The sequence below is a fragment of the Eretmochelys imbricata genome, chromosome 9 (genome assembly GCF_965152235.1).
Source record: "Eretmochelys imbricata isolate rEreImb1 chromosome 9, rEreImb1.hap1, whole genome shotgun sequence".
NCBI lineage: Eukaryota > Metazoa > Chordata > Testudines > Cheloniidae > Eretmochelys > Eretmochelys imbricata.
In genome coordinates, this window is record NC_135580.1 from 48,389,231 (window position 1) to 48,405,818 (window position 16,588).

Genomic DNA, 16,588 nt, shown 5'->3' on the forward strand with positions numbered 1-16,588 from the left:
TTCACTTCCTGCACCAGTAGCTCTAGTTCCTCCATTTTGTACCTAGGCTCCTCGCATTTGTCTACAAACATCTTAATTTTTGCTGTTTGGCCTCGCTCACATTCTTTAGCCGTTTAGACATGCCCATTCTACAGCCAGTATGACCTATTAGACTGGTATCCACACTGCCCTTCCTCCTTATGTCCATTCTCCTACCCACGGCTGAATCTTTTCTTACTTTGTTTTCTTCCCTCTCAATGCTAAAATCTGGTGTAGAGATTACCTGGACATCTCCCAACCATCTCCCCCAAATTCCTAGTTTAAAGCTCTCTTAATCAGTTGTGTCAGCCTCCATCCTAGAAGTCTATTTCCTTCCCTACTCAGATGAAGTCCATCCCGAGAGAACTGTCCTCTGTCCATGAATGCCTCCCAGTGGCCATACATCCCAAAGCCCTCCTTATAGCACCACTGCCTGAGCCATCTGTTGATAGTCATAATCTTGTCACACCTTTGTTGTCCTTCATGATCTTAATCTGTGGGCTGCAGGTCCTAACAACAGCACCTTTCAGCTTCATAGTTGGTATGTCGTCTTCTCACTGAAAGTGTCTTGCCTGCTCACCACCTTCTTTCCCCAAGTGGGGGTTGAAGCTTAGTGTGCTCTCAGTGAAACCTCAGTTTACATGTTCCATGATACACAGTTGTACTATGAACTAAACATGCTTCCATCTCTAAGGTCATCTCAATTTTCCTCATATAATAGGAAATTGTATTGTTACCCTACGGGCTGAATCCATGCATTCTAAGGAAGCAGAAATGCATAAGTTGAGTGTGAACAGAGCCTACAATGGAATAAAGGTGCATATAGCAGAGGCATTCAAAGCCTCCAGTACAACTGCCGTTACCAATATGAAAAGAGGAGTGGTCTTGTGGACAGAGAAATACACTCTTTTATAGGTTCCGAGACCAGAAGGGACCATAGTAATCACCTAGTGTGACCTCCTGTATAGCAAGGCCAGAGAAATTCCCCAAAATAATTCCTACTGCAAGTCTTTGAAAAACATCCAATCTTGATTTAAACATTGTCAGTGATAGAGACTCCACCTTGACCCCTTGGTAAGTTGTTCCAATGGTTAATTACTCTCACTGTTAAAAATTTGTCTTATTTCCAGTCTGAATTTTTCTAGCTTCAACTTTCAGCCATTGAATCATGTTATAGCTGTCTCTGCTAGACTGAAGAGCCCGTTATTAAATATTTGTTCCCCCGGTAGATACTGCTATACTATGAGCAAGTCACCCCTTAACCTTCTCTTTGTTAAACTAAATAGATTGAGCTGTATTTCACTAGAAGGCATGTTTCTAATCCTTTAAACATTCTTGTGGTTCTTCTCTGAATTCTCTCCAATTTATCTACATCCTTCTTGCACTGGGGGTATCGGACACAGCATTCCAGCAGCGGTCACACCAGTGTCAAGTATAGAGGTAAAATAACCTCTTTACTCTTACTCGAGATTCTCCTATTCATGCGTCTCAGGATTTCATTAGTTCATTTGGACACAGCATCACACTGGAGCTCCTGTTCAGCTGATTATCCATCACGACCCCCAAATCTTTTTCAGAATCACTGCTTCCCAGAATAGTGTCCCCTATTCTGTAAGTATGCCCTACTTCTTTGTCCCTAGATGTATACATTTATGTTTAGCTTAATTGAAACACATATTGTTTGCGTGTGCCCAGTTTACCAAGTGATGCAGATCTCTATGAATCAGTGATCTGTCCCCTTCATTATTTACCACACCCCCAATTTCTGTGTCATTGCAAACTTTTGAGGAGGGCCTGTAAAGTTTACACATGAGCTTAAATCCTCACTTTCCGTTGACATCCTCTCCCTGCTAATGCAGCATTTGGTAGAAGGGTGTTTCAGAACAGGGTGCCCCAATAACCCTGAAATGTCTTTTCAGTTCTACATACATAAGTTGAATCTTCCCTCCCTAGGGATGACTTACTGCTTTCTGCATCCCACGGTAAAGACTGTCTGACATGGAGGGAACTAAGAGGGAAAATTCTGTCTTATCAGTGAATTTTCATTCTTCAGTACCCTCCATGTCAGACAGTCTGATCCTCCCTCAGAGTATTGCATTATGACCAGGTTTTCTTCTGGCTGTTGTTCATTGGTTAACTAGTTTGGAAGGGAAGAGGGTGTTCCTCCAGGAAATCCCAAAATTTCATGTCAAAACTCTTCTGCAAATAGTTTGAGTTGAATAGCACTTTTAAACTTTTGTATAGTTAGTACTTTTCCAGCTTTGGAGGTTATCGTTCTGGAGAATTTTTCCTGAGGGGCAGACCTAAGCCCAGGCATAGAGCAAAGATCTGGTCTGCCTTCAGTTGCCATGGAAACAGAGAACACCCCCTGTGAAGACTGTCTGTCATTGAGGGTCCTAGAATGAAAATTCATAAACAAGACAGAATTTTTATTTTCTCCTTCCCTACGAAATAAACTGTTTCAGCATGACTGCATCTACACTAGGAGGTTGTGTACTGCTTTAACTCTGTTGGTATTATTCAAATGGTACAACTTTTGTGTGGACAAGTCTTTGTGCTTTGTTGAATCAGAGTCAGTGTACACAACATTATTCAGAGACAGTAACCTGGGAGCCTAGAATTTATATAATACACATCTTACTGTCATGGAGCCAAGCCTACCTGAAATTCAACTTTTATGTGCGAGGGTTTGTTGTTTTTTTTTGTCTTTAGGGTCTTCTACAATTCTGCTTTTCAAGAGCTTTTAATTAAATGACAATATGAGTGGTTACAAACCAATAGCAGAGACTGCCCAAATATTTCCTCACTTTTCAGTACAAGAGGATTAGTTTTTATAACTGCGTATAATAATCAGTGCTTCAGCAATAAGAGTGTAGCTTTACATTAAGGCCACGTCTATACTTACTGGAGATCTGTGCTGCTCTGATGGATGCAGCGAGGGTTGATTTAGAGGGTCTGGTGAAGATCCGCTAAATCAATGGCATAGTGCTCTCCGGTCGACTCCACTACTCCATCAGAATGAGAAGAGTAAGGTTCGTCGATGGGAGAGTGTCTCCCATTGACACACCGCGGTGTAGACACCGCAGTAAGTCAACCTAAGCTACGTTGACTCCAGTTAACATTCACGTAGCTGGAGTAGTGTAACTTAGGTTGACTTATCATGGTAGTGTAGACAAGGCCTAAGTCATTGAAATCAGTGAGGTTCTACATAGGTGCAGGCATCCACCCATATGCTTCTCTTTGCAGGATCGGGCCCTTGTAACCTGATGTGAAGTGACGGGTCTCATGAGCTTTTCTCAGTACTCTTCCTCTCCAGTCTCCTGTGACTAGATCCCTTCTGTCTTACATTAGATGTTTTAGAACGTTTACTATTTTAAAATTAAATATTTTATTGGAAATAACTGGAGAAAAATACCTAAATTTAGTTTGCCTAAAATTATTTTTCATTTAAAATATTCTATTTTACTTCCCTTGTGGGTATCTGCCACAATGCCTGAGAAATGTCTGCTGAAGTTCCAGCAGTGTTTAGAATCACAGAAGTAAGCTGATTTAGAGGCAAGTTCGAGACATGATAGTTTGACCACGATTCAGCTACCTCTGTGTATATATAAAGGTGTATGGTTTGCATTGATTTTAATTCTGCATTAGCAAAAACCTCTTGTGGTAAAATATTCCTAATTTATGAAAAAGCACAACTTCAAATTTTAATGTAGTGTGAACTAACTTATACAAGTGTCTTTCAAACTGCTCTGTTGTCTCAACATTGCAAACAAATACTGAACTATTGATTTGAGTCGCAAAGACCGTTTTCTTCTCATGAAACTCAACTAATGTCTTTTTATTGCCTCTTCTTTTAGTGCTCATGATCTCACAAAGTGGGATCTGTTTAGTAACTGCTACAGATTACTGAGGACTGGAATTGAACATGGAGCTATGCCAGAGCAGGTACAATTAACAATATATACATTATATCGTTTGGGGGAGTTAAACGCTTGATGAGTGTTAATAGGATAATCATAGAGAAGCACAATAAGTAGATGCCCTAGCCTTTAAACCACAGTTTAAACCATGCTTTTTGGTCACACAGTGAAATTAATTTTAATGAAATTCCTGGATTTTCAATGAAAGGTCACTATTAGTGAGATGCAGGGCCGGGAGTCAGGAGACTTGGGTTCTGTTCTTGGCTCTGCAGCTGACTCACTGTGTGACTTTAACCAAGTCACTTAGGCCCAGGTCTTCAAAGGCATTCAGGCATTGCTATGCCTAAATACCTTTAAAAAACTGGTCCTTAAATCTTCCTGTGCCTCAGTTTCCTCCTCTATAAAATGAAGATAATGTTATGTACTCTGCTATGGAATGTGCTACATACATGCTAGGTAAGATTAGAATTATGATTACACTGTAATGCTGGCTCAGTGACCATTTAAGTATTTGTCCACAGTGGAACAATCACTGGGCCAGAGAGCAAGAATGACTTTGTAGTCCAGTGGTTAGGACACCCATGTAGGAGACCCAGCATCCAGTGCTCCTGCACCAGTCACTCATTATTCAACAGGAGACATGGAAGGAGTCCCACCTCAGAGTACCTCAGAGTATCCCATAGCTTAGTGGTAAGAGTAGTCTTCTGAGGGGTAGGAGACCCCGGTCAGATCCTTTCTCCCCCTATGATGGAGAGAGGAATTGAACCTGGATCCCCTAAATCCCAGGCCAGTGCTCTAATGACTGGGCTAAAAGTTATAAGGTTGGCACCTCCTCCTCCAATAGCTTCTTGCTAAAATGGCTTAAGGTGCCTAACTGTAAAGAAGGTTCCTGGCTTCAGAATTGCAAGCGGAGCTAGCTGCTTCCCTGGATCCCAGACTAAGAAGCCTGTCTCTAGCATGCACTCCTGGTCAGCATCTCCCATTCGCTGTCTTAGGTGGCTCCCCACCTACTGTTCTTGCTTTTATGAATTGCAGTTTAAGGCACCTGTCTCTCCTTATTCATCATATAGGAGCTTAGGTGCCTAAGTCAGGCTTTGGCAATCACAATGATTTTTCCAGGCACCTAATAGTTAGGCATTGTGACGCTGAGCGTGACAGCACCTAACTCCTTTTGAGCATTCAGCCCTATATTTCTGAGCTGAAACACCCTCCTCAGGTCTCTCTAAAGCTACTGCTGAGAGGCTACAGAGGGGTCAGCCAGCAGGACAGCCTGGTTCATGCTGGAACCATGCTGCCCAGGGAGAAGAGACTGGCAGAGTAACAACTGTCTTTATAACTGTCAACTGTCCTTTGGTTCTGTGTTTTAGTAGGGGTGTGACCCCCTTCCAAATTGCTCCCATTTGAGGGCCAGTGGAAAGAAAACACTGAAAAGTGAATCTCATAGAGTTTTCCTCACGAGCCCTCAACAGCAGTATTTTTGCAGAATGGGATAATTTGGCCTTTAGTACTATCCTCACATAAAACTTCATTGTGAAGTACTTAGGGCTGCCACAGACATAACATACCTGACAAAAAACCTCCAGCATAGAGAAATAAAAAGTTAAGTACTCTTCCAGTATAGCTTCTCTGCCCATAGACATACTTCTATGTTCATTTCTGCTGATTATGGGACACATCGCTGATCTGGACAAGATTTTGAGAGGAAGTCACCGTTGTCCTTTAATTTTCTTACTGAATTACAGGTGACACCTCCCACTGATATCTCTGTAGCACTAATATTATCCCTGCCATCTCCATGAGACGTGTGTTCTCTTTGATTTGCGTCATGTTACCAGACTGTCATACTGACAGTTTAAGAATTTGATGGATTAAAACATGCTTTTACATGGAGATATCCAGATGTTGGGTCATACTTTTGTCATGTTCAGACTTGCCTCTGTGCCTTTCTTTACTCTGCTCTGACAGACAAAGAATCTGTTACAGTTTTCCTTCCCAGCACCTACAATTTTTTTCCCCACCAAATGCGGTAAATGATCTTTACTTATACTAAGACAGCTAAGGGGTAAAATCATACCTTTGAAAATGAGAAGTGCTACACGAGAGCTATTATCACTTCTTTTCCAAAATTCTTCATAAACTCTAACTAAATTTTAGACTTGTACTTGATGCCTTCCCGTTTATTGGCATTCTTTGTGTTCCCTCTATTACAGATAGTTGTTCAGGCACTACAGTGTTCCCATTACTCTATTCTCTGGCAGCTGGTGAAAATCACAGAAGGCTCCCCCTCCAAAGTAAGTAAAAATTCCTATATAGACAGCTGTTACTGAAGAAGTTTAACCTTGCTTAGGTCACTAAGTACATTGGGCCTGATTCCCCATTCCCTGCATTATGTGCAGTCATTTTTACACCAGTGCAAAGTGGGTGTGAATCATTACCATTCTGATTTACTAGCATTTAATACCCACTTTGACCAGACAGAGTACAGGGCAATGGAGGATCTGCCCCTGTTCTGTATTGGAAGTTGATCCTGGTTGATTTTTCATTTCTGAAGATGTCTAATACACTTCTCTAAGGGCACAGACGCCTGAGCCAGAGATTAAGTGTTGGTGATACAGCTTATCTAATTAGAATGGATTGCAGTTCGGGAAATAATGTTGATTTGTAGCATCACAGATAACTGAACATCTACATGGTATTTAGTTTTTAATGAATAACTATATTTTTAATGTTGCCAAAGGCAAATGTAAGTTTGCTAGTAGTGGATGTTACTAATGAAGCACTAAGCAATAACTATCAGCATTATTAAAGCAGAAAGGTCTCTTCGTAATATTAATATTATTGTTTTAAAACAATGGCACAGAACTAAACCTAATTATCATAAAACCATGGGCAGCAGCAAACACTTTGCACACACAAAGTCCTGGACTGTCCAACACCTTATCTCTATACACGCATCACCTCCCGAAAGACCCCTTGTGCTCCTGACTTGCATTGCAGTTTTTTCTTTATGTAACAGATACAGCCTTCCCATGTCAAATTAAACTCTTAGAGTTTGTTCCTTAGTCATATTAATAAAGAGTCTGATTAAGAAAAGCATCTCTATTCAGGACAGGACTTAAGCATATGTTTAAGTGTTTCTGGAATGGGGCCAAAATGTGAAGCAATGTCTGCTATGTCAGTGTAACTGTGCTATAAAACTGGGACACAAAGAACTTTTCCACCTTCTAAGGATCAGCCTCTTTGTAAAATGAAAGGAAGTTGTAGCTCATTATAAAAATTATTTTTAGTACCCTATATCAATGAATAAGCATGTACTAAATATGATTCTGACACAGGAGGTAAGAGACAACTGCATTCTAGCATGCATAATTATCCAGTAGGACACATTAAAAAAATCCTACAAATGATTTTAAATTATTTTATTTCAGACTCACTTTGTAATGCATATATTTTACTGCATAAAAACAAAAAAGAGCTCACTTTCCCATCTCTCTTTGAAAGAAAGAAATGCACAAGTAGGTTAAGATATCCCCAGTAACACTGTATAAAATGCTGAGTCTAGACAAGAGGCAAATGCAAATTTTACTGTAGAAAGAGTTCTAGGAAATGACTCATGCTCTAAGCAAGCAGGAATGCAAATGTTGTAAAGATGTTCTTGTATATGTATCCTTATTCAAACTAATTCTTTTAATAGTAGGTCAATCCATATTACATTGATGCAGCTAGACAGGCTTGAATTAGAAAAAGTACCATTCCTAGAGTTTTTATATATTTGTAATTAGATGGCACAAACTGTGAAAGACCATTTGCAGTATAAATTAATTCTACATTTGGAAGCCTGTAATTTACCTTTTTTAGTTTTATTAGTTTCTAAATTTTCTGTTCTAACTTTTGGACTTTTCCTTTCCTATATGTGCATTGATCATGTGCTGAATCATTTAAAAGTAATTGGATGGAATTTTGAATGACATCATACTAATAAGTAATACAGCTGTGGAGCTGTTACTATTTGGATGGCTTGGATTTGTCCCCAGAATGGCACAAAGTCTACTGGAATGTGTCTGAGGTTTGCTCTTCCTGATCAAATGAAAAGGAGCATTATGTTGTCTTTATTCCAAAGCCAGAGACAACATCCTTCATCTGGTGACTTCTGCTCACTTTTCCAAAAACCTCAGCCTGGCTAACAGCGGAAGGCAAGGTAAAGGGAAGCACCTCAGAGAGAAGCAAGGTGCAGCATCTGTTGCTCATATGTGCTTTCACAGATTCTAAGGCCAGCAGGGACCATTGTGATCATCTGGTCTGACCTCCTGTATAACACAGACAATAGATGTTCCCCAAATTAATTCCTAGCGCAGATCTTTTAGAAAAACATCCAAACTTGATTTAAAAATTGTCAGTGATGGAGAATTCACCCTTGGTAAATTCTTCCAATGGTTAATTACCTTTACCATTAAAAAATCATGCCTTATTTCAAGTCTGAATGTGTCTAGCTTCAACTTCCAGCCATTGGATTGTAGTAGACCTTCCTCTGCTAGACTGAAGAGCTCATTATTAAATATTTGTTCCTGTCAGTCTCTGTGGATAGACTGAGCACTGCTCCCCTGGACTGGAGCAGGTGAGCTTAATCCAGCTAATTAAAGAGCTGGGCTATACCTGGGTCTATGAAGGGCTGCTAGGAGGCAGCTGAGAGGGAAGGACTCTGACAGGCTGAGTCCTGCTCAGCAAAGGCCACACAGGAGTGGAACTAACTCTTGTGGTGAGTCCCTGGAGTAAGGGAGGGTTTGGGGAAGCAACCCTGTGGCTGCTGCTCCAAGGCGGGAACAGAACTGGCTGAGGCTAAGATGATGCCAGGAGCTGAGCGTGGTTGCCATGAAGACTGGGGGCCAGGTATTGACTTAAGACTGCATTCTGGTTGGTTGGTTGGTTGTTTAACCTTTATTGTAAAAGAATAAACCTCTTCAACTGAGACTGGGCTTGGCAGCCCATGTTTGGAGCCAAGGTGAATCGGCAACCATCCCAGTGATACCTAATCTACCCCTAGACTAAGTAGAAAGATGGAGTTGGTGATCAGCCTGTTAGTGGCAAGGCAGCAGCAGCAGGTAGCCACTATGCAGAAACAGCAAAAACACCAGCACCAGACCCAGACTTTGCTGATGCAGATGATGGAAAAATCAGCAGAAACAGCAGGAGGCCCGGTTCACTACACAACAGAGTTGGCAAGAAGTCCACTCCAAACAATAGGCGTGGATACAGAAGTGGTTGGGCTGTGTCACACCTGGTAGTGCAATTGGTGATGGGACTCGGGTCCAGTTGGCTCTGGGCCTTGCAAAGCTTGGACCACAATATGACCCGGCGGCCTTCCTCCAGACATTCGAGTGAGTGGCAAAGGCAGCAGACTGGGAGGAGTCTGTTTGGGCAGTCTACATAGCACAGTTTCTGAATGGGGAGGTGCAGGTGGCTTACTGGGTAATAAGTGATGAGCTGGCAAACTCCTACCCGGTGGTGAAGGTAGCTATCCTGGACTGGTTAGGGCTGACTCCAGAAGCTTATAGGCACAGGTTCCTGGTGGAACCGTTCCCGCAAGGGGCACATCTGCAGCCTCTTGACGTGGTGTGTCTGCCCAGAGACCAGGTCAGGGGAGGAGGTTCTGGATCAGGTGGTCCTTGAACAGTTCCTGAAAGTTCTGCCAAAGAGGCACAGAGCTGGGTAAAGTGCTTCCAGCCGGCCCCAGTGGAGGAAGCGGTGGAGTGAGCTGAAGCCATCTCTGAGTGACCAGGACAATGTAATAAACTGAGGGGAGTTCACCAGGGGGTAACCCAGGGAAGCCCTCAAGTGGGAAAGACCCTGAGTATCCTAAACTCAGGAGGCACACAGCACCTCCAAGGGTTCTGGGGAGCCCTGCGGGTTACTGGAAATACTAGTGGGAAGGGACCAAGGGGCTCTGGGGTTTGCTTCCCTCATGGCCAGGCCAGGCATATTAAAAAAAAATTGCTCAATTATGAACTGTGACTACCTAAACTGTTACTACAGTGGGACCAAGCTGTGGGGTCCACTCTGAGAGTCCAGATGGGCACACAGTGGGTAGTAGCAGTTAAGGTGGGAGGAACTGTAGTTAAGGGACTTGTTTTGGGTGCACTCTCATTCTGGAAGACCAGTTGAAGTTAAATAGCCTGGACAGACACCTCCCAATGAATGTCTCCTGTATCTATGGTGAGATCCAAGTCTACCCCACTGCAGAAGTTAAGCTGGAGGCACGGAGTTGGAGAGCTTGACTGCATGTCCGGGTGGTAAAGGGCGCGTTGGCCCATAGTTCTGGGGAGAGACTGGGTGGGTTTCTCAGCCCTCATGCAAAAGGGGCTAGGACAGCAGCCTGGGACCAGGAGGGTCCAGGACCATCTAGGAAAGGAGGTAAGGGGGCTGGGAGCCAGAGTAAGGATGGCAAAGGGGGACTGAAAGGGAGAACACAATTTTCCCTAAGGCCTGAGGGACCATCTTAGGAAGTGTCAACAGGAGTTGGACAAGGTAAGTACCTCACCGGAGAAAATCATCAGCCAACTTGTCAGGTTAGAACAAGAGTTGGTCCGGGTGCAGGTGGGAGCCAAGGGGCAGAGGAAACAATGCTTGGCCCTGCACAAGAATTGGCCCAGGTCCAGAGAGGGAAAACTCAGCAGGATACAGTGAGGACGCAGATGGAGCCCTAAGTGCAGCAGGATACAGCAGGGACCCAGACTGAACCCCAGGCATAGGAGAGTAAAGTGAGGAACCAGATGGAGACAGAGAGTACAGTGGGGACCCAGATAGAGTCCCACGCTTAGCAGAGTACAGAGGGGACCCAGACAGAACCCTTGGTTCATCAGGATACTGTAAGGACCCAAATAGAATCCCAAATTCAGCAGGGTACCTTAGAGACCCTGACGGAGTCCTGAGCTCAGCAATGTACAGCAGGGACCCAGACAGAGTCCCAAACTCAGTAGGGTGCCGTGGGAACCCAGGCTGCACTACCTGCTGAACAAGCTAGCATGGGGACTCAGACAGGACCCCTCCAACAGGAGAAGTCCTAGAAGGGGGTTGGGGTAGGAACCAGGATACCAGGGTGGGGAGAACCAGAATTGGATTCAGTATTCCAGCAGTAGTTACACCGGTACCAAATAACCAGTAAAATAACCTCTCTACTCCTACTCGAGATTCCCCCATTTATGCATCCCAGGATTGCATTAGCTCTTTTAGCCACAGCATCACACTGGGAGCTCATGTTCAGCTGATTGTCCACCACAACCCCCAAATCTTTTTCAGAGTCACTGCTTCCCAGGATAGAATGCCACATCCTGTAAGAATGCCTACATTCTTTGTCCTAGGTTTACATTTAGCTGTATTAAACACATGTTTGCTTGTGCCCAATTTACCAAATGATCCAGATCACTCTGTATCTGTGATCTGTTCTCTTCTTTATTTACCACTCCCCTAGTTTTTGTGTCATCTGCAATCTTTATCACTGATGATTTTATGTTGCTTCCAAGTCTTGATAAAAACGTTAAATGGTATAGGGCCAAGAACCGATCCCTGCAGGATCCTACTGGAAACAGACCTGCTCGATGACAATTCACCATTTACAGTTACATTTTGAGACCTATCAGTTAGCAAGTTTTTAATCCATTAGTTTGTGTAGCAGGCCTGAGATTTGGTATGCTGACTGAGCACAAATCCAGTCTGCTGTATATCTGCCTTTCCTTCATTTTGGGAGCCATTTGATCCATGTTCTTTTTGCCATGGGTTGGAATTACCACATTTCAGTGTGTGTTAGAGATTATTCACTTCTGATGGGTAATCCAATTCCATTCTGTCAGGCACAAATCTGGTCATAGTAATCCATGCATTTGTGACCTTCCAGGTTTGACTGTTTCAACTCCTTATAGTGGGAATGAAGCCAAACTTGATGAAATAAGCTGAAACTGCTACAAAATGCAGCAGCCCATTTGTTGAGTAACACAGATGGCTATGAACATACTGCCTCTGCTCTGCCCTCAGCATTGGCTCCCCATCACTTACAGAGCCAAATTCAGTTTCTGTCATCGTATTCAGAATGATCCATCAGATTGTCCCAATTCTAGGAGATCATCTCTTCTTCCTTGACCATGACTTCCTACAACAGCTACATTCTATCAGAATTATGACCAACAGAAGATGGAACTTTCTTGAGAGTGGGACCCAAATTTTGTAAGTCACTTTTAGAGAGATAAAAATGGTCACTAGCCTCACAGCTTTCAAAACTAAATGCAAAACCTATTTACTTGTGTTACCACATGTCTTCATGTAATCCTCACATATATGTGGAGGAGAGAAGGAATGAGGCAAAAAACATTCTAGTTTTCAAGCTACTTTTACAGGAAGGGAAAGAGAGAGAAAAATGTTTGTTAGTTGTAGTTCTTATATTTAATTGGGAGGTGCTCAGTCACTACAGTGAAGAGGAGCATATAAGTACCTAGACAGATTTTTCCCTGCTTGGGTTTTGAGCACTGTCACTCACAAGGTTCTGGACACATTAGTAGAATATTTTGCCACATCTTGTGTGCTGCATCCTTCTCCTTTTTGCTGGTGGGGTTGTTGATGTTTCCTTTTAGGAAGACAGGGTGCCAGTTGCTTTAAAGCAGTGGTTCTCAACCTTTCCAGACTACTGCACCCCTTTCAGGAGCCTGATTTATCTTGCATACCTCCAAGTTTCACCTCACTTAAAAACTTCTTGCTTACAAAATCAGACATAAAAATACAAAAGTGTCACAGCACACTATTACTGAAAAAAATGCTTACTTTCTCATTTTTATCATATAATTATAAAATAAATTGATTGGAATATAAATATTGTACTTACATTCCAGTGTATAGTATACAGAGCAGCATAAACAAGTCATTGTCTGTATGAAATTTTAGTTAGACTTCACTCGTGCTTTTTATATAGCCTGTTGCAAAACCAGGCAAATATCTAGATTAGTTGATGTACCCCCTGGAAGATCTCTGCTTACTCCTAGGGGTACATGTACCCCCATTGAGAACCATTGCTTTAGAGGAGTCACTCTTGTCCTCTGCTCAAAAAGTCGTCTTTTCACATTGGGAATCTTGCTAAGCATTAACCCGAATCTAAACTTCCATTTTTGGTTACAAATATGAAAAAGGTTGTGATCATACAACTTTTGAGTATCTTGATCTTGTCAGTCAGGACTCCTATCTGGGTTCAGTACAGAGACTGTATTTATTGTGCTGATCAATGGTCTTCACCTAATGTTGGATAAAGATTTTGTGCCCAGCTGATATTAGATCTATCAGCTGCCTTCAAAACTGTGGATTTTTAACATGCCTGTGGAGCCTGGCAGGAATGGATTGGACTGTCCTTGGATTGCTTTGTGATTTACTCACATGAAGATCCTGGAGAGTAGTATGGGCAATTGCTCTTCTGCACTGAGGGCCAACATGTGAACTACCACAGAGTTCTGTGCTGTCACTGTCTTATTCAGTGGGTGTGCAAGGTCATTAAGAGAGCCATTCAAAGAGATGTTTAATATGTTGATAACACACCAGTGCTGTCCATCTTGCCCAGGCGAAGCGTGCTCCTGGTGACTGGGCTAGACTAGTGAACTTCAGAAAAGTTACAAAATTTTCCTTTTGCTGCTCTGTAACTTTCCAAAGTTGAGGAAAATGTTACAGAGTGGAAAATGAAAAAAACATAAAATTGAAGAAAACTAAATCCTGGACATTATTTGTTCTATTGCGTCTTGGACAAATGTTAATTATAATCTTCAGTCTCTGTACTGAACTCATAAGTATTTTATGGAACCTAGGGCTGGAATACTATCAAAGTTATATCAATATTTAAAAAGAGTAAACAGGATGACCCAAGTAACAAATGACTGGTTAGCCTGATATTAATCACAGGCAAAATCATGGAATGGCTGATACAGTACTCTACCAATAAACAGGTAAAGGTCAGAAACAAAATTAATACCAATAAATATCACTGAATGGAAAACAGACAAACCTGATACTGTTCTTGACATGTTTGCACGTTTGGCTGTTAAAGATAACCATACTGATATAATGCATTATGGCTTCTGTTTAAGATTATACAAACTCACTATGGTCCATATTCAAAGGATTAAAAACTCCTTAACTCTTAGATCTCAAAAGTAATTGTAAATGGAGAACCACCATCATCCACTGGGGTTGTTTCTAATGGAGTCCCACAGGGATCTATTCTCAGCCCAATACTATTTAATATTTTTATCAATGACCTAGAAGAAAATGAAAAGTCATTTAAAGACTGCAAATGATACAAAGATTGGTAGTAAATAATGATGAGGTCTGGTCACTGTTACAGAGTAATGTGGATCACTTGAGAAACTGAATGCAATTAGACAACAGGCATTTTAATACATCTAAATACAAGAACCTACATCTGGGAACAAGAATGTAGGTCACAAAGGATCAGGGACTCATCCTGGAAGCAGTGACTTTGAAAAAGTTTTAGGGGCCATTGTAGCTAGCCAACTGAACATGAGTTCCCAATGTGATGCAGTGGCCAAAAGGGCTAACACGATACTTGGCTATGTTAATAGAGGAGTCCTGAGTAGGACCAAGGAGGTGATAATACCTTGGTATATATCATTGGTAAGACTACTACTGGAATACTATGTCCAAATCTGGTATCCACACTTTAAAAAGTCTATTGAAAAACTGGAAAAGATTCAGAGAATAATTCATAAATAATTAGTGGTTGAGGAGCTAACTCTATTTACCAAAGAGAATATTAAGAAACACCTTGATCATGGACTACACAGGCAGAAGATACCTAACACTAGTGGCTGGAATATGTTGGGGAAGAGTCAACATGGCTTTTGTGAAGGGAAATCTTGCCTCACCAATGTAATTACTTGAGTGTCAACAAGCATGTTTTTTTCTGTTTTACTGTTTTACTTCGTTAGTCCTGAAAAATAAGTATTAAAAAATACTTTGGCAAGTACAGAACCTTCATCAAAAGTGGTGGCTCGTTCAATTAAATCACAGGCAGCTTCTGCAGGCTTTCTGGCCCAGATGCCCATCCTGTACATTAGTAAGGTGGCAACCTGGTCTTTGATCCACACATTTACTTCCCACTGTGCCATCGCTCCTCAGTCTAGAGATGATGCCAGATGTGGACAGGTTGTCCTACAATCTCTGTTTGAGTAGACGCCAAACCCACCTCCAGCTTGAACTGTGTGTCACCTAAAGTGGAATGGACATGTGAATCACTTTTGAAGAATTAAAAACAGTTACCTGACTTTTCCATAAATACTGTTGTTTAGGGAATGTTACACATCTCCATTCCACCATCCACCTTCCTTCCACTGGAGTCTCTCCAGGACAGGGATGGCCAACCTGAGCCTGAAAAGGAGCCAGAATTTACCAATGTACATTGCGAAAGAGCCACAGTAATATGTCAGCAGCCCCCCGTCAGCTCCCCCATCCCACTCCCAGTGCCTCCCACCCACCAGCAGCCTCGCTGATCAGTACCTTCCCCGTCTCCCTGCACCCCCCAATCAGCTGTTTTGTGGCATGCAGGAAGTTGTGGAGGGGAGGAGCGAGGGCACGGCGGGGGAGGGGGCGGGAAGGGTGGAGTGGGGGCAGAGCCAGGGGTTGAGGAGTAAGCACCCCCTGGAACATTGGAAAGTTGGCACCTGTAGCTCCAGCCCCAGAGTTGGTACCTATACAAGGAGCCGCATATTAACTTCTGAAGAGCCACATGTGGCTCCGGAGCCACAGGTTGGCCACCCCTGCTCCAGGAGGAAGGAACTCAGGAGGGTTGGGGGCAATGGGGCCCTTTATAACTGCATGCACTGGCGCAAGGCAGGGGCACTCATGCTGCCCTGACAGGTACTGCTGAGCAAAAAACCTTTGATAACTATGAATGAGGTATTCAAACAGCTACAATGGAATGGACATATGCAACACATATCTTGAAGACCAACAGTTAAGGAAAAGTAGGTAACCATCTTTCCCATCGCCCAAATCTATAATTCCATCAGATATCCCCCCGATCCATCAGTTACCCACACACTTCCCAATGCACCATTCCCAATGAATCCTCCGTTCTCCAGTCCCTCAAACCTCCCTCCCTCTGGTCCCCAAGTCGTTAATTCCTGTTCCTGGGCCAGTACGTCAGCAGGTTTTTCTACAAAGCAAGCTTGCCTTTCTAGCTCCCCTCTCTGCAGATTGTTAGGACCTTGTGATGTTGTTGGACTTGATTCATGTTTATTGATATTTAACAGATTTTTCTTTTCCTGTTGAATTATCCTGGTACCAAGTTCTAGATAAATACCATGTAGGTTTACTTTGTTGTCTTAAATTTTTGTTTGAAAACTTTTAAAATTGAAATCTAAATTTAAAATTCAAGCTTGTAACTGGTATCTGTATTTAAAAATATCTTGGATGTGGTGATAGTATATTCTTATTATTGTTTATTATCAGAGTGGTACCTAGACCCCTTTGCAAAGTTCCAATTGTGCTAGGTGCAATACAGACAGTGCCTCTCCAGAGAGCTCCTTGTTTTCTTTTCATTGCCTCTCCATTTTTGCTTGGAGAGCTGTAGGCTTGATTGTGTGTGAAATTATTTGTCAACTCTTTTA

General features: G+C 42.4%; 1 protein-coding gene across 5 annotated transcripts in view; it reads left to right on the plus strand.

Annotated features, from left to right (window-relative positions):
* Positions 1-16,588, plus strand: part of STAG1 (STAG1 cohesin complex component) — a 373,810-nt gene that overhangs the window by 265,016 nt on the left and 92,206 nt on the right. For all 5 annotated transcript variants that reach the window (XM_077825490.1, XM_077825488.1, XM_077825489.1 and 2 more), the window contains 2 exons: positions 3,876-3,963; positions 6,149-6,229. In XM_077825490.1, the coding sequence (XP_077681616.1) occupies positions 3,876-3,963; positions 6,149-6,229 (169 nt within the window). The remainder of the gene's footprint in view (positions 1-3,875; positions 3,964-6,148; positions 6,230-16,588) is intronic.